General features: G+C 41.5%; 1 protein-coding gene across 2 annotated transcripts in view; it reads right to left on the bottom strand.

Moving 5' to 3' along the window:
* LOC144494321 (ubiquitin carboxyl-terminal hydrolase 53-like) overlaps positions 1 to 18,381 on the bottom strand; it is a 98,243-nt gene extending 79,862 nt beyond the window's left edge. Inside the window, exon 1 of one of the 2 annotated variants that reach the window (XM_078213819.1) lies at positions 17,775 to 18,381. In XM_078213819.1, the coding sequence (XP_078069945.1) occupies positions 17,775 to 17,918 (144 nt within the window). In that variant the 5' untranslated portion in view covers positions 17,919 to 18,381. Of the gene's footprint in view, positions 1 to 1,354; positions 1,481 to 17,774 lie in introns of those variants that run through there. The other variant, XM_078213820.1, reaches the window with a different exon arrangement.
* Between the last annotated feature and the right edge of the window lie 580 nt (positions 18,382 to 18,961).

Genomic DNA, 18,961 nt, shown 5'->3' with positions numbered 1-18,961 from the left:
TTAAAACACCAGAAAATATTATTGATTGAATAAAGTTCAAATAACTTGCGTTTTATATTATTTACATTATATGAATTGCTAATAGCTGAAACTATATGTAAATTAAGAAACAAAAATAATTCCATAAAGATTAAAACTTACCACAACTGTGCAGTCTGAAGATGGGCAGGCTTCTTATTTCATGAAGTACAGAAGTTGTGTTTCCATTTTTTTCTTCTTCATATTCAAGTCTTACAAAGACTAAAAAATTTACATTTGTTTTTGCTGCAGTGAAAAAAAATACGAGGAAGTTGCCCTTAAGCAAATATGAATGAATGTTTTAGAATATCCTTCTTCACTTCAAACTGTTCAGAGTATTACCATCACTAGTGAGCAACTTGAACCCACTGGCACTTAATTTCAAACGTCAAAATGCTTTTCTCCAGGAGAATAGAAAGTCGATATCTAAATTTATATGGTTGGATTTTTTTTAAAGAACAGTTTATACAATGCATTTCAACTGTATCTTAAAATGTCAGAGGTAACTTATGAATGCTGACAGTCAATCTATCCTGATATGTAACACTTTAGGCAATATTTTAACTAGGTTTCATAAATTAATCCGAATGAAAGGTCACAGACATGCAACGTTAATTATTTTTCTCTCTCCGCAGATGCTGCCTGACTTAAGTATTTCCAGAATTTCCTGTTGGCATTTCATAAATTAATGCCTCACAGGAAACCTGCAAATGTAACCTTTTCATAAGTAGCGAATCTCAACAAATATGATAAACAATGAACAAAATTACTGAAGAGCCATTAGTTTAAGTTGGAAGGCATATTATAACAAAGATGGGCCTACAACATTGGAAGAGATGTCATTTTTGGGCCTAGGAGATCAAAGGGAAGTCTTTTTCTTCAAAAGCATCTCAATCTTTTGTCCATCTATCCTCAATAGTTTATTTGCCTCTCTTCTCACTTCCACAACAGCATTTTGAGACTTAATTATTCCTCTCAAAGACGTCTCTCTCTCTCTACCTGTTCCTTTCTCTCCTCTACAGCACTTTTCTGTCAATCCCTTTTACATCCTTCTACTACCTTCTGTTCTACATTTCAGAAGCCATATAAATTGAAGAAACTTATTTAGCGCAACTTCAATTCAGCAGCATCAGATTTAGAAATAAGACCAAAAGAATAAGAAAAAATGATGGTGGTTTATTGAACATTGCAGGAAATGGAATAAAGCACAAGATGAAAGAATCAGACACAGACAGATCCAGGATATGACGCTCAGGGTAACAGAGGCTGGATATAATGAAAAGGCAGTTATTTGGAAATAATGGGAGCTAAAATAATTCAGTACAGCAGCACCTACCTGGAGAAAATGGCTGATTTTTTGGTAGCTGCCCTTCCCATTCCAATTGGTTGGGGGTTTGTGGCCATGCCTTAGCTGAATGGTGGCTGGGTTCTATCACATCTCATATCCCATTGGTTGACAGTCCTGTCAATGAAAGACCAATGAAATCGGAGAAAAATGACACACACACACGATTTGAAAGTAGGGATAAACAGATCATTCTCAGGTTGACAGGTTATGACAAGTGAGGTTCTGTAAGGATCAATGCTTGGGCCCCAGCTAGTCACCATCTATGTCTATGGTTGGATGTGGAGGCCAAAAACAACATTTAGAAAGTTTACTGACGACACAAAACTTGGCAGGAATGAGAGTTGTGAAGAGACTTCAAGGAGATTGAGGCAAACTAAATGAATGGGCAAGAACTTGGCAGATGGAATATAAATATGGGGAAATGCAAAGTTTGCACTTTTGTCAGATGTAGAGTATTTCTTACATGGGGGAAAGAAATTGGGGAGTGCTGACATCCAAAAGGACCTGGATGTTCTTGTTCCTAAGTCACTGAAAGCCAACATGCAGGTGCAACAAGCGATTAAGAATATAAATGGTATATTAGCCTTTATTGCAAGGGGATTTGAGTACAAGGGTAAAGAAGCATTGCTGTAAATGCAAAGAGCTTTGGCGAGACCATACATGGAGTAGCGTGTGCAGTTTTGGTCTTCTTATCCAAGGAAGGATATACTGACCATAATGAGAGTGCAACAAAGGTTCCTGGGATGGCAGGATTCACCTATGCGGAAAGATCAAGGAGACTTGACCTGTATTCTCTAGAGTTTAAAAGAATAAGAGGTGATCTCTTTGAAGTTTAAACAATTCTTACAGGACTCAACACTACAGGAAGAATGTTTTCCTTGTGGGGGTTACATACTAGAACCAGGGGATACAGTTTCAGAATTCAAAGCAGAGGTTGATAGATTTCTAAATACCAAATGACGTCTAAGGATATGGGGATAGTGTGGGAAGAAGGCATGAAGTAGAAGGTCATGCATGAGTTAGTTAAATGGCAGAGCACACTCAAGAGACCAAATGGCCTACTCTTGCTCCTACATTCTTACAGTACTAATTTATGTTCCACTGAAACACTTTTCCATCCACCAACCAAAACTCTCAAATTTATTGCTTAAAGGTTCTAGATTTTCAGATGTCTCTCTTCAATTTCATCATGTAGGCTTTCCATTATGAATAAGCCAAAATGAGCAATTTCCCCTGATGATGTTCTATCCATTTCAATGAACACAATTTGTGCCCGCAATTCTCAACATGGTGGATTGTACATCAGCTGCGCTAGCACTGAACAAAGAACAAAGAAAATTACAGCACAGGAACAGGCTCTTCAGCCCTCCAAGCCTGCACCGACCATGCTGTCTGACTGAACTAAAACCCCCTACCCTTCCGGGGACCATATTCCTCTATTCCCATCCTATTCATGCATTTGTCAAGACACCCCTTTAAAGTCACCATCGTATCTGCTTCCACTATCTCCCACGGCAGTGAGTTCCAGACACCCACCACCCTGTGTAAAAACCTTGCCTCGTACATCTGCCTTAAACCTTGCCCCTCGCACCTTAAACCTATGCCCCCAAGTAATTGAAAAAACTTCTGACTATCCACTCGGTCCATGCCCCTCAATCTTGTAGACTTCTATCAGGCCGCCCCTCAACCTCCATCGCTCCGGTGAGAACAAACCAAGTTTCTCCAATCTCTCCTCATAGCTAATGCCCTCCATATCAGGCAACATCCTGGTAAGTCTTTTCTGTACCCTCTCCACATCCTTCTGGTAGTGAGACGACCAGAATTGAACGCTATATTCCAAGTGCGGCCTAAGGTTCTACAAAGCTGCAACATGACTTGCCAATTTTTAAACTCAATGCCGATGAAGGCAAGTATTCCATATACCTTCTTAACTACCTTCTCCACCTGCGTTGCTACTTTCAGTGACCAGTGTACCTGTACACCCAGATCCCTCTTAAGGGTTCTGCCATTTTACTGTATTTGACCTTCCAAAATGCATTATCTCACATTTGTCCGGATTAAACTCCATTTGCTATCTCTCCACCCAAGTCTCCAACCGATCTACGTCCTGCTGTATCCTCTGACGGTCCCCATCGCCATCCGCAATTCCATCAACCTTTGTAGTGTCCGCAAACTTATCAAACCAGTTACATTTTCCTCCAAATCAAATACATACATTACAAACAGCAAAAGGTCCCACTTGGCACAACTCTCCATTCAAAAATGCACCCTTCCATTGCTACCCTCTGTCTTCCATCACCATGGTAAGCAGTCTCGCAACGCCAGGTTAAAGTCCAACAGGTTTATTTGGTCGCAAAATCCACTAGCTTTCGGAGCGCTTGCTGCTCCTTCGTCAGGTGAGTGGGAGTTCTCTTCACAAACAGGGCATATAAAGACAAACTCAATTCACAAAATAATGGTTGGAATGCGAGTCTTTACAGGTAATCAAGTCTCAAAGGTACAGACAATGTGAGGGCGGAGAGAGCGTTAAGCACAGGTTAAAGAGATGTGTATTGTGCGGAACTTGGCAATCAGTCTCTGCTCAGCAACTCTGCGCTGTTGTGTGTCGTGAAAGCCGCCTTGGAGAACACTTGCCCGAAGATCAGAGGCCGAATGCCCGTGACCGCTGAAGTGGTCCCCAACAGGAAGAGAACACTCTTGCCTGGTGACTGTCGAGCAGTGTTCATTCATCCGCTGTCGTAGCGTCTGCATGGTCTCCCCAATGTACCATGCCTCGGGACATCCTTTCCTGCAGCATATCAGGTAGACAATGTTGGCCAAGTTGCAAGAGTATGTATCGTGTACCTGGTGGATGGTGTTCTCACGTGAGATGATGGCATCCATGTCGATGATCCGGCACGTCTTGCAGAGGTTGCTGTGGCAGGGTTGTGTGGTGTTGTGGTCACTGTTCTCCATAAGGCTGGGTAGTTTGCTGCGGACAATGGTCTGTTTGAGGTTGTGCGGTTGTTTGAAGGCAAGAAGTGGGGGTGTGGGGATGGCCTTGGCGAGATGTTCATCTTCATCAATGTCACTGAGCAAAGACTGATAGCCAAGTTCCGCACACATGAGGACGGCCGCAACCAGGATCTTGGGTTCATGTCACACTATCTGCGACCCCCATGACTTGCCTGGGTTTGCAAAATCCCACTAACTGTCCTGTCTGGAGACAATACACACCTCTTTAACTTGTGCTTAATGCTCTCTCCACTCACATTGTCTGTACCTTTCAGACTTGATTACCTGTAAAGACTCGCGCATTCCAACCATTATTTTGTAAATTGAGTTTGTGTCTTTACATGCCCTGTTTGTGAATAAAACTCCCACTCACCTGACGAAGGAGCAGCAAGCACTCCGAAAGCTAGTGGATTTTGCTACCAAATAAACCTGTTGGACTTTAACCTGGTGTTGTGAGACCTCTTACTGTGTTTACCCCAGTCCAATGCCGGCATCTCCACATCTGACTTCCATGACCATGCAGTTCTGTATCCATCTTGCCAGCTCACCTCTGATCCTGTATAACTTCACCTTCTGTACCAGTCTGCCATGAGGCACCTTGTCAAAGCCCTTACTGAAGTCCATGTAGACAACTTCCACTGCCCTACCCTCATCAATCATTTTTGTCACTTCCTCGAAAAACTTGATCAAGTTAGTGAGTCACGACCTCCCCTTCACAAAACCATGTTGCCTCTCGCTAATACATCCCCTTATTTCCATGTGGGAGCAAATACCAGACTGTGAAGAGGCAGCAACATTAAATTGAACGATTGGAGTTGAAGAAGTCACTATTGCATTTTCATGGAGAAATTTACAAACGGATACCCAAGCCATTTATTATTGTGTAACATTACAGCAAATATATTGAGCAAATATATTAAGTTCATGAATTTTAATGATTTCAGCATATTTAAGTGGAACATTTCCCACCCATGCTAAACAAATAATATGCATGTGTATGAATTGTGTCATATGAAGAACACTTTCAATACATTTAATGAAGTAAAGCTTCTCAATCACTTCAATATTATAATAAATTACAAAGACAAGCAATGGTTGCAGTGTCAGATTGATGTCTAGTAAAGCTCTCTTAGAAGCAAGCTCATTTTAATATCACATGTGTAATTCAGCCTTGATGCTTCAACTCAAATAGCCTGCCAATACTCAGCTTCGGTTCACAAAGTTAACACGACATACATGATTTTTTAAATCCACAAAGAGCACTAGAATAAAGGAAAAAGGGATAAAATGGAAAAAAAATTATGAGTTCTTATTCCATAGTCAGATGGAATTTTATAAATTGATACCCAAAAAAGCTTCAAACAAAAAATTAATTCCCCATCAGTCAATTTAACTTAATGTTCTAAACCTTGTGGCATTTATTATGTTGTGCATCAATGCCAATTGACTAATTAAATTGCAGTTAAACTTTGCACTTCCATTCTTAGCTAGTTAAAATTAAAAAAAAATGCCCCATAACCCTTGAAGTACTAATCATGTCACTTTGGATAATAGTTTGTTTTGCTTTATCAGGAATAAGGCTGATGATTGGAGGTCCAAGACTGTTTTGCCAGAGAACGTTTTGCCAAAAGGAATAGAAAATAAAGAGTTTCTACAACCATTTGATTCAAATTTTAAGCTAAACATAGAATATAGCTTGCGGGACTGACTGCAAGTATACCAACCTTCACAACTACGTGTACAAAATAAATGGTACCATTAGGACTCAGGTCATCGTTTATTCATGCCATGAAAATAGACAAAACAAAAATCGATCTTGCATTGTTTCAAATATTTTTATTTAAATATACATTCACTTTCTAAAGCACATACATTTTAGTCAACGTGCACCAACGTGCTAGAACAAAGAACAATACAGCACAGGAACAGGCCCTTCGGCCCTCCAAGCCCGTGCCGCTCCCTGGTCCAAACTAGACCATTCTTTTGTATCCCTCCATTCCCACTCCATTCATATGGCTGTCTAGATAAGTCTTAAACGTTTCCAGTGTGTCCGCCTCCACCACCTTGCCTGGCAGCGCATTCCAGGCCCCCACCACCCTCTGTGTAAAATATGTCCTTCTGATATCTGTGTTAAACCTCCCCCCCACTTCACCTTGAACCTATGACCCCTCGTGAACGTCACCACCGACCTGGGGAAAAGCTTCCCACCGTTCACCCTATCTATGCCTTTCATAATTTTATACAGTTGATAGCTAATATGATAGCTATCAACATGCAGCATCACAAAGATTCACATCCATATGAGATATAGTGCAACACCAAAACAAAGCCATTTCCACTGCATCAGTTTGTCAGGTTGATACGAATGCAAGATTTTCTTTTTATAGTGTTTTTTCACGACCGTGGGACATATTATAGTGCTTTACAGTTAATGGGGTGTCAAGGTTGTAATATAGGAAGCAAGACAGCCGTTTGTGCATAGCAAGCTCCCACAAATAGCAACGTGATAATGATCAGATAATGTATTTTCTGTGATGTTGACCAAGGAACAAATACTGGTCAGAACACCAAGGATGACTAACCTACTCTTCCTCGAAACAACATCATACAATCTACACCCAACTGAGTGCATAGATGGAGCTTTGATTCAAACAAAGCCTCATTCAAAGACAGTCTCTCCAATAGTGCAGCTTTCCTGCAGTAACTGGAGTGTCAGTTTAGACTTACGTGCTTAAATCTCCAGAGAAAGGAAAGATATATTTGTTATAGAGGGAGTATACAGAGATTTATTAAATTGATGCAGGTCTAACAGTATCTGTGGAGAGAGAATAGAGCCAATGTTTCAAGTCGGAGCCTGAAGAAGGGTCACTCAGACTCAAAATGTTGGCTCTATTTTCTCTCCACAGATGCTGCCAAACCTGCTGAGATTTTCCACCATTTTCTGTTTTTGTTCCGGATTCCAGCATCCGCAGTATTTTGCCTTTTTTATTAAATTAATTCCTGGAATGAGGTACAATTAAATGGACTGGGCATTATTCTCAGGAATGCAGAAGAATGAGATGTGATCTTATTCAAAAACACACAATCCTTACAAGGCTCAATAGGACAGATACAGGATGGATGTTTTCCTGGTTATTTGGTCAAGACAGTAAGAGTTTTAACAACACCAGGTTAAAGTTCAACAGGTTTATTTGGTAGCAAATACCATTAGCTTTCGGAGCGCTGCACCTTCGTCAGATGGAGCTCCTTCGTCCTTCGGAATGAGCTGCTCCTTCTTCAGCCAACCTGTACAGATTTGCATTCTAATCAGTATTCTGTAACTTGATTTTGTGTCTCTGTGCCCTGTTTGAGAGCAGATTTCCACTCCATCTGACGAAGGAGCAGCGCTCCGAAAGCTAATGGTATTTGCTACCAAATAAACCTGTTGGACTTTAACCTGGTGTTGTTAAAACTGTTACTGTGTTTACCCCAGTCCAACGCCGGCATCTCCACATCATATTTGGTCAAGAACCAGGGGACACAGTCTCACTGTAAGGGGCAGGTATTTTAGGACTGAAATGAGGAGAAATCTCTTCACTCAGAGTGGCAAATCTTTGGAATTCTCTGCCCCAGAAGGCTGCAGAGGCTCAGTCACGTATTAAAAATATCAGGGAATATGGGGTAGTGCAGAAAAATGGTATTGAAATAGAAGATCAGCCATGATCTCATTGAATGATGGATCAGGCTCAAGGGCTGAATGGCTTAGTCCTATTTCTTGTGCACTCTTCGGAATGAGTGCCATCAACTGAGACACAGTTGACACTCGGCTGATAGGATATGCACAAGTCCAAACATTCTTTTCTCGAGCTAGAGCAACCCAACTCAAACATGCTTTTGTCCAAACAGTATAGAAAATTTATGATTTAAAATTTCAAGGATCTAGAAATTACGTAGAGAAGCTCCAAAAACTACAGATGTGCAAAATAAATTAATTGTAGAAAATTAAATGAACAAACTTGTAAGTGTACTCATTTTAATTCAATCTAGAACTATGCAGGGTTACTAAAGCATTAAGAAATTCAACAAATAAAAATGTCCACGAACCACTTGTGGAATACACCCTAAAATCTCAAAACAAGCAATCATTTTAGTTCCATAAAAACTTGAGTTCGCGGCCAAGAATTGGAGGAAGGCAAATATTATTCCAAAAGAAATCAGACACAGAATCTGAAAACAAACCAGCTAGTCGAATGTTGGTAGTGGAGGAAATGTTCAAGTATATTTTAAATATGTGTACACTTGATAAACGTAGTACCCACAGAAGTGGCAAGCACAGATTTTAGTTGGTGGCACAGGAGTTCACTAACCTTTATAAATCCATACAGAACCCTCTCTGACGTTGTGTGTTGCAAATGACTACCATCTGTTGCAGACTCACAAACAGCACAAAATATACTACAATGGATTCTATCCTTCTTAAAGTCAGCACTGGTTAAGTTATTTTTAAAGTGTAATTGCTGGCAGATCTTAGCAATATGCAATGGCTGAAGGTTTCCGTAATAGGGGCTTAATGAGTGGCATTGAATCGACATTTGGAATTGACAGTAATATTCCAGAATATTTAATATAAAGTGGATGTCTAAATGGTATTGATCCCTGTTGCTTAATACGTGAGATGTGATGCCCCTTCTGCTCAGTTTTAAATTATTTCTAAACTGCTTAATTTGTGGTTGCCTTTCTATGGCGGAGGCTGGATACAGTAAGAGTTTTACCACCAGGTTAAAGTCCAACAGGTTTATTTGGTAGCTGGATGGCCAGGTTCCAGAATTGGACAGGTGAAAGATTTCAACAGCTGTGGCAAAGTTCTGGAGCAAACAGAATCATACTTTCCACAGAAAACTCAATCAGACCAAATAAAAACAAAAAATGCTGGAAATATTCGACAGATCAAGCAGTATCTGTAAAGAGTCAGAGAGGTTTACAGCATGGAAACAGGCCCTTCGGCCCAACTTGTCGATGCCGCCCTTTTTTTAAAACCCCGAAGCCAATCCCAATTGCCCGCATTTGGCCCATAAGCCTCCATACCCATCTTACCCATGTAACTGTCTAAAAGACAGTTTAAAAGACAAAATTGCACCCACCTCTGGCAGCTAGTTCCAGACACTCATCACCCTGTGTGTGAAAACAATTGCCCTTCTGGACACTTTTGTATCTCTCCCCTCACCTTAAACCTATGCCCTCTAGTTTTAGGCTCCCCTACCTTTGGGAAAAGATATTGACTATCTAGTTGATTTATGCCCTTCATTATTTTATAGACCTCGATAAGATCACCCCTCAGCCTTCCAAGCTCCAGAGAAAAAAGTCCCAGTCTATCCAGCCTCTCCTTATAACTCAATCCATCAAGTCCAGGTAGCATCCTAGTAAATCTTCCCTGCACTCTTTCTAGTTTAATAATATCCTTTCTATAATAGGGTGATCAGAACTGTACATAGTATTCCAAGTGTGGCCTCACCAATGTCTTGTACAACTTCAACAAGACGTCCCAACTCCTGTATTCAATGTTCTGACCAATGAAACCAAACATGTTGAATGCCTTCTTCACCACTTTGTCCACCTGTGGCTCCACTTTCAAGGAGCTATGAACATGTACCCCTAGATCTCTGTTCTGTAACTCGCCCCAACGCTCTACCATTCACTGAGTAAGTCCTGCCCTGGTTCAATCTACCAAAATGCATCACCTCACATTTATCTAAATTAAACTCCATTTGCCGTTTGTCAGCCCACTGGCCAAATTGATCAAGATCCCGTTGTAATCCAAGATAACCTTCTTCACTGTCCACTATGCCACCAAATTTGGTGTCATCTGCAAACTTACTAACTATGCCGCCTATATTCTCATCCAAATCATTAATATAAACGACAAATAACAGTGGACCCAGCACTGATCCCCGAGGCACACCGTTGGTCACAGGCCTCCAGTTTGAAAAACAACCCTCTCCAACCACCCTCTGTCTTCTGTCATCAAGCCAATTTTGTATCCATTTAGCTACCTCACCCTGGATCCCATGAGATTTAACCTTATGCAATAACCTACCATGCGGTGCCTTGCTAAAGTCCATGTAGACAACATCAACTGCCCTCATCTACCTTCTTCGTTACTTCTTCAAAAAACTCAAATTTGTGAGACATAATTTTCCACTCAAAGCCATGCTGACTGTCCGTAATCAGTCTTTGCGTCTCAAAATACCTTCCAACAACTTACCCACCACAGATGTGAGGCTCACCAGCCTGTAGTTCCCAGGCTTTTCCCTGCAGCCCTTTTTAAACAAAGGCACAGGCACCTCGCCTGTAACTATCGATGATTCAAATATCTCTGCTGGGGGACCCGCAATTTCCTCCCTAGCCTCCCACAATGTCCTGGGATACACTTCATCAGGTCCTGGGGATTTATCTACCCTGATGCGCTTTAAGATTTCCAGTACCTCCTTATGTGTAATATTTTCATTCCTCAAGACATCACTTTTTATTTCCCCAAGTTCCCTCACATCCATGCTTTTCTCAACAGTAAATACTGATGAGAAATATTAATTTAGGATCTCACCCATCTCTTGTGGATCTGCACATAGATGACTTTGTTGATCCTTAATCTCCATAGTTACTCTTCTGCCCTTTATGTATTTGTAGAAGCTCTTTGGATTCTCCATTGCCTTATCTGCCAAAAAAATCTCGTGATCCCTTTTTGCCCTCCTGATTTCTCTCTTAACTCTACTCCTACACTCCCTATACTCTTCAAGGCATTCACTTGATCCCAGCTGCCTATGCATGTCATGTGCCTCCTTCTTCTTGACGAGGGCCTCAATACCCAGAGTCATCCAGGGTTCCCTACTTCCGCCAGCCTTGCCCTTCACTCTAAGAGGAATGTGCTTACCCTGAACCCTGGTTAACACACTTTTGAAAGCCTCCCACTTACCGATGTCCCTTTGCCTTCCCACAGATCCCACAATTAAAATTTCAAAAGTTCCTGCCTGATACCATCAAAATTGGCCTTGCCCCAATTTAGAATTTTAACTTTTGGGCCAGATCTATAATTCTCCATAGCTATCTTAAAACTAATAGAATTATGGTCACTGGTCCCGAAGTGATCCCTCACTAACACTTCTGTCACCTGCTCTTCCTTATTTCCCAAGAGGTCCAATTTTTGCCCCCACTCTAGTCGGGCCATCCACATACTGAATGAGAAATTCCTCCTGAATACACTGAACAAATTTCTCTCCATCCAACCCTCTAATACGATGGCTGTCCCAGTCAACATTGGGAAAGTTAAAAACCCCTACTATTACCACCCTATTTTTCTTGGAGCTATCTGTAATCTCCTTACATACTTGCTCCTCAATTTCTCGTCGACTAGAAACAAGCCAGATAGCACCTGCGAAAGAGAGAGTTCTGTTTCAGGTCAAGATGATTTTTCATCAGTTCTGCCCTCAGATTTACAGCATTTTGCTATTGCATTAGTATTTAATTCATTGCCACTGCTCTTCCAAGAATGCTTTTGAAGTTCTACTCTTGTCTAAAACAGGATTTCCATTTGTCTCATCTACCTTGGTGTTAGAGTGAGAGTGTCCCAACTTGAAACACTGGTTCGTAGTGGTGTATTTTTGTTTGGATTAACGTGAGGAGCAACATACAACCCAGTGAGAAAACAGTCCAATCTTTATGTAAAGAACTAACAAAGCATATTTAAGAGCAGCACGGTGGCACAGTGGCTAACACTGCTGTCTCCCAGCACCAGAGACCCACATTCAATTCCGGCCTCAAGTGACTGTGTTGGAGATTGCATGTTCGCCCGTGTCCTCCCAGGTTTCCTCTAGGTACTCTGGTTTCCTCCCACTGTCCAAAGATGTGCAGGTTAAGTGGACTGGCCATGCTAAATTGACCCTTAGTGTCCAAAGGTGTGTAAATTAGGTGGATTAGCCATGGTAAATGTGTGGGGTCATGGGGATAGGGCAGATAGGTTGGCCTGGGTGACATGCTCTTTCGGAGAGTTGGTGCAGACTCAATGAGCCGAATGGCCTCTCTGCACTGTAGGGATTCTATAGTTCTATGGTCACAGAAAAGGAAAATACACTACAAAAAAGACAAAAATACAACATGACACTTAAGCATGTGGATGGTTAAATACCCACTATGTTACCTGAACTCACGAAGACACTCCCTAACCCAAACAACATCCAATTTTATAGCTTTACAAATCAAATCCAGCTTATAATTACCACACAATATAGCTTAGATGACCAGGTCGGAGAAACCATCTTTTATTGGTTCGGAGAAGGTAAGAAACCATGCCTTGCAGAGGAGAATATCTGCAATATACTGTGCCTCTAAATGTTACATGGAACAGGTTTCTCTGACAATTTTGGCCTCTTGGGATGTCAGAGATAAACTAGCTTCCTTTCTTCTGAGTCTGCTGGCAATTATACTATTTAGACTCTTTGATATTTCATTTTGTGGATTTGGCTGTCTGTCTGGGCAGCACAGTGGCGCAATGGTTAGCACTGCTGCCTCACAACGCCAGGGACCCAGGTTCAATTCCGACCTTGGGTCACTGTCTGTGTGGAACTTGCACGTTCTCCCCGTGTCTGCATGGATTTCCTCCGGGTGCTCTGGTTTCCTCCCACAGTCCAAAGATGAGCGGGTTAGGTTGATTGGCCATGCTAAATTGACCCTAGTGTCAGGGGAATTAGTAGGATAATTAAGTGGGGTTACAGGAATAGGGCCTGGGTGGGATTGATGCAGACTCGATGGGCTGAATGGCCTTCTTCTGCACTGTAGGGATTCTATGATATCTCAAATTTCTTGACCCTAGAAATTAGCATGTCCACTGATCTGAATCATCTAGGTAATCTGATTCTACTTTTAGGGCAGTTTACACCTGACTCTGTCTAGATGCCTGCTATTTTGTTACTGGGTAAATTGCATCTCATCATGTCTTTGGAATGCTGGCTACTGCTATAGCTATGCAGATTTCTACCTGTTGGTGGGCAAATTGCATTCTATCATGTCTTTTTGAATTCTTGTTACTGCTGTTGCTAGGCAGGTCCCCGATTCTTGTTCATCTTCTTGGCTTTGCATTTCCCTTCTCTTGTTTGATCAGCTATCTAAAAAAACACTTCCACAACCTTGTTTCCTTTCTCAGTAAGTGTCTGACTTCAACCTATTTCACATGGATTCCATAAATTCTAAATGTCATGTTGTAAATACAGATATCCCCAAGACATCCAGAAGACTTCAAAAACTGTTCTGGATGCATCCTAAAATATAAAATATTCTCAATGCCATTCACATTCTTGATCTCTCCCTTAAGCAACACCAAGTCATCTCAACCTGAAAAGTTAACTGTTTCTCCCCACAAATGTCACCTGACTCAAGCATTTCCAGCAATTTTTGTTTTTATTTCAGATTTGCAGCATCCACAATATGTTGCTTTTATGTCGCAATCAACCTAGCCTGTTTGAAATGATTTCATGAGCAAACCACATTCCTTGGACAATTGTGCCCAGGAACTTCTGCTGCCTACTGGCCTTGATGCAGTTTAACTTTTATGTCCTTTTCCTTGTCCTTTGGGAAATGTCTCACATCGTGCTTTTGTAGAGTTTGGCCTACTTCTCCAGAGCACCCATGTAATTTTGTAGCCTTTCGGATGTTATTTCCGAACTCAAAGAGGATATCAAATGATGATATCATCAAGGAACTATGAGCAAGCCACAATCTTTGAGTACATGTCATTAACAAAAAAGAGGAACAGGGAATGGGCTGACAATCAAACACTGGGGACGGTGAAATCTTGTCTTCAAAACAAACAAAAGGGAACTGTACCCACTTGGATAGCTATTGTTTATTGCCAGGATATTCAATTGCAGTTCACAGTGGATGCTATTGTTCCAAACATCTTTGCCACATCCAGGAACACTGCCATTGTGCACTCTTTCTTGTTAAAGGCTCGAAGATCTTGAATATTATTTGGTTTCGGCAGTGCATTGGTTTTGGCAGTGTATTGTATTGGAGTTAGCTGATTACTGCTTTGAATATAATCAACAACCAAGTGTCCTCAGATCTCTGGGGTTAAAAATTCCAAAGATTCACAGTCTTTTAAAGTAATTTCTCCTCATCTCAGCCCTAAACCGCTGACTTCTTATTCTGAGATTAATTCCTTCCCCTCGTCTGAGGTCAGAGACAAGGAAATTTATGAAGCTGTTGAAATGGTTAAGCCAAGGATGTTCTGAGGAACTCTAACAACAATGGTCAAAGGTTGTGTCTTTTAGCCTCTATTAAACATAACCATCTTCGTTTGCAACAGATAACATGGCACTGGAGGATTTTCCTATTGACATTGGTTTAGGCAGTGCATTGTATTGGAGTTAGTTGACTACTGCTTTGATATTGAGGGCAACTGTTTTCACTCCTTTCCATTGGTATTCAATTAATGTCCGTTTCAAGACTTATGAGGTCAGGAGTAGCCTGGTTCTGGCAGAACCTGAACTGAATGCCAGTGAGCAGGCATCATTGGATGCAACTATTGTTTAACTCGTCTCGCTTTTTTAATGATTAGGGACAGACCAAGGGTACATTAATTGACTGGATTAGATTTGTCCTGCTCAGAATTCCCTTTTCATGTCAGAACCTGTTACAAAGTGGTTCGTTCAGTATGTTTCTGAATAGTCAACAGTTTAAAAAGTGTATTATTATACCCAAGATAAAAAAAAGATCAAAATTACAGTTGAGCGGTGTTATTTAAACTGAAAAATCTGTCAAACCCCACAGCAAAAAATAAATCAAGTCAAATGTTGATGGGAGAGAAATACTGAAATAGTACATTTAAACAAAGGAATAAACAGAGCAGATAAAAATTAATTTGTTCCATCAAACCTCATTGTTCTAGTGCTCAACTCATCTAGTGTAAAATAATAAAACAGATCATTCAATATAGTATAATTTTATGCACTCCCTATTTGTTTAAACAAAGTGCTTCATTCCAATGAATTGACTGGCAAGTGATGCCTCTCTCTCAAATTGAACGGAAACCTTGCATAGGTCTTCAAAATGTTTTTAACCAAAAAGCAACCCATAAATAGCACCAGCTACAGCAGTCAAAATCTGAATTACACAAAGGTTGTTTTTTTTGTAAAAATATTGTGAACTCATGAGGGAGTTAGAGCTTATTATGGAAGATATATCATCCCCCTGAGCGCACAGTGAAAAGTTTTCTAGCACAGACTGAGGGTTTTCAACAAATGCTTTGCCATACAAAACAATACTTTACTTCTATTACCAGAAATCTTTCCTGTAGTTTTATTTAAACAGAAGTAGTAAACTGACTTATTACTAAACAAGACTAGAACATTGGCCATGGGGCCCCATTGCTTTAATACAGACGCAAAATGCAAATATGCACTGAATGTTGATTAATCTGCACCTAAACTGCCAATTCCTTTGAACTGAAACAAATTATAAAATGGCAACACTTACACCTGGATTATACAGAGATATGTTGCAACTCACCATGCATTTTATAAAATACACTGTATGCCCCACTGTTCTCCATATTGTTTTTGCCAGTCTTTCAACGTGCTTAAATCTTCCCTTGGCAATATCAAAAAAACTTTAAGGAACTTTCACCCAAATATAAGCTGATAAATACAGGTTCTCAATGAGAGGAAAATAACAGAAAAGCAGAGAAGTAATGTTAAACATAGATGAAAACTTGGTTAGACCACAGTGCGGTGAGCAGCACAGTCTTTCCATTATAAAAATTATTTATAGGTACTAGTGGAGGAGAAAATAAGATCTTTCAGTATCATCCTGAAAGATATCAGGAAAGACTGAACAGGCTGGAATTCAATTCTCTCGAAAGGGGAAGGCTGAGAGGTGCCTCGATACAGATCTTTAAATTATGAAGTGCAGCTCATGATAAGCAATTAAAACACAATGTCTAAAAACGACCTGATCATCAAAGCATATTCTTTGCAATTATGCTATACTGTCCAAATAAACATGTGGGTTTTGATCTTTAATTTCTAACCCTATTCATTTAATTGGAATTCAAACTGATTGCCCTTTTTCAAACAACTTATACTGTCAACCAAAATGACATTTGCGATATTATTGCCAGCTGTCTAAACTGAGTTGCTGCTCTTTTGATAACCCCAAAGGTTTTAATTGAATCTGAACTTTCAAATATATAAGCAACTTCTACTTTGAAGTATAACCTTGTTTATCAATACACTAAGCTTGCATTTCTTTTTGCTCATGTGTCTTGTTCAAATGCTGCGGGTTTGCAAGTTTGATATAGGTTATTTTTATTCAGTGATGACTAAATCTTAAATCATAAATTCCAGATCTTTTGGCAGTTTTAGATATTTGCAAACTAATGGGTACATTGATTAAACTTTATGACCCAAAAGGATCACGGTAAACACTTCAGTGACCCTCAAGGTACAAAATAACGCACACTCCTGAATTGTGTCATTAGACAAGTATAATATAGGTGCTTGCCAATCCCCCATGGAAAAGACAAAATTTTAAAACCAAGTATAATCAGAAGCCAAGAACAAAATTGACTAGCATCTCAAACAGTACTTGCCCTATAGTATTACTTCACTCTTTTAACAAACCACACTGCAGTATACTTCTTGAGTTATAAAATTGAGATTTAACTGTTTCCATTTCAACATCAGGTGAAGTCTAACAGGTATCACAAGCTTTCGGAGTGCCGCTCCTTCATCCTCTCACCTGATGCAAGGAGCAGCGCTCCGAAAGCTCATGATACCAAATAAACCTGTTGGACTTTAACCTGGTGTTATGAGACTTCTTACTGTGCCCACCCCAGTCCAACGCCGGCATCTCTACATCATAACATCAGATGACAAAGTGTGTCTGTATCACACCTGTCAAATTTCACTTCTTCCTGTCCTCCTTAGAACCGCCTATGTGAGTCAACACTTGAAAACAATCTGGGCTGTTTTTGCAATCCGGCTAGTGTTGATAGGATGTTTATTACAAGGTACGGTAACAACTCTATTGATCTGCAACAACAAAAAGTTAAATACTCTACAATTTTTGTGGGGGGAAAAAAAAGAATTTTTGGGGTCAGTTACACCCTGGGTGGCACTTTTTGGACAAGGATCCGAAGTGGTAAACACAAGACGACATACAATCAGGGTGTCACTACATTCCTTAAATCGGGAGCCAGCAGGGTGGAGTTTAGCAGTTAGCAGCGCCTTCAGACGGAGCACCGCAACAAGTTAAAACTTTCCCCAACTTTAGACAGCGCTTTTGTTTTTGCAAGGTGTGCCGAACCAATTGTTGTTGCTATGTCTGTCGCTGCACACTTCAGCGCAAGCAGCTCCCAAGCCTGGTTAAAAGTGCACCGCTCCCTTACCTGCACGGCGCTGTTGAGGAAGCAGCTGTTCTCCCCAGGTCCGTTGAGCAGCCCTTTGGTCGGGGCGATGGACAACATGCTGCCCGGCTGGTAGGCGCTCCGCAGGTTACCCCCGGGCTTCAGGAAAAGCTTCACCCAGGCCATTGTCCCGGGAGCGGCTCGAGCGACAACAATCAGGGGCGGAGCCAAGCAGCTCGCGGCCGCGCGCTGGCTACCAGGTGCCTCGCGCTCTCACCCCTCCCGCCTCACTCTCTTTTCAGGTAAAGCAGCTGCTGCCCATTGGTGCGGCTTCCCTTTAACCACCGCTGTCCTTCATTGTCTTGTTTTCTTGAGGTCAAAGTGAGTGGCGGGGCCACCGACTTAACTCGGGTGGGCGAGCAACTCGGGGCTGGGTTATCAAAGTTGACGACGAAAAGTTGACAAACGGCGGCCCCCTGCTTCTCCCGTCGCCTAGCTGACTAGCTCGCTGACGGAGACTGGCGGCGCCCAGTTCGGCGGCTCCCTCCCTGTAGGTGAGCACTCGTGCTTTCCGAGTGGGGCGGCGCGAGGCACCAGTCACATCCAACCGTCCCAGCTCGAGAGCACCGCCGCTGCGTCACCACCACCTGATTCCAGCTGCTTGCGTCCGGTCACGTGCCCCGCTTGCTCTGCCCAGGGACGTGGTGCTGGGATGGCTCACAATTCCTGGCTTAGGTAAAACCTAGGCTTGTGTGTGTGTCCCACTATGACTTCCTCGTTTGCATAGCCAGTAGGAAAGGAGAAGGGGGGAAAAATAAGGAGAACGGTGATCAGGCGTTTGGTTTAAGTTTTTTTAAATGTTTATTTATTAGTGTCACAAGTAGGCTTACATTGACACTGCAATGAAGTTACTGGGAAAATCCCCTAGTCCCCACACTCCAGTGCCTGTTCGGGGACACTGAGGGAAAATTTAGCATAGCCAATATGCTTAACCAGCATGTCTTTCAGACTGTGCTAGGAAACCAGAGCACCCAGAGGAAACCAACGCAAGGCATAGGGAGAATGTGCAAACTCCACACAGACAATGATCTAAGCTGGGAATCAAATCCGTGTCCCTGGCACTGTGAGGCAGCAGTGCTAACCACCGTGCTGCTCTGTGATGTGCTCTCTGTTGTGTGTTGTGCAAAACTAATGCTGCCAAGAGATAGGGAACCAATTCCTGATTTGCC

This window comes from Mustelus asterias, chromosome 1, assembly GCF_964213995.1.
Source record: "Mustelus asterias chromosome 1, sMusAst1.hap1.1, whole genome shotgun sequence".
Lineage (NCBI taxonomy): Eukaryota > Metazoa > Chordata > Chondrichthyes > Carcharhiniformes > Triakidae > Mustelus > Mustelus asterias.
The sequence above is the reverse complement of the archived record's forward strand: the minus strand, read 5'-3'. Positions and strand labels throughout refer to the sequence as shown.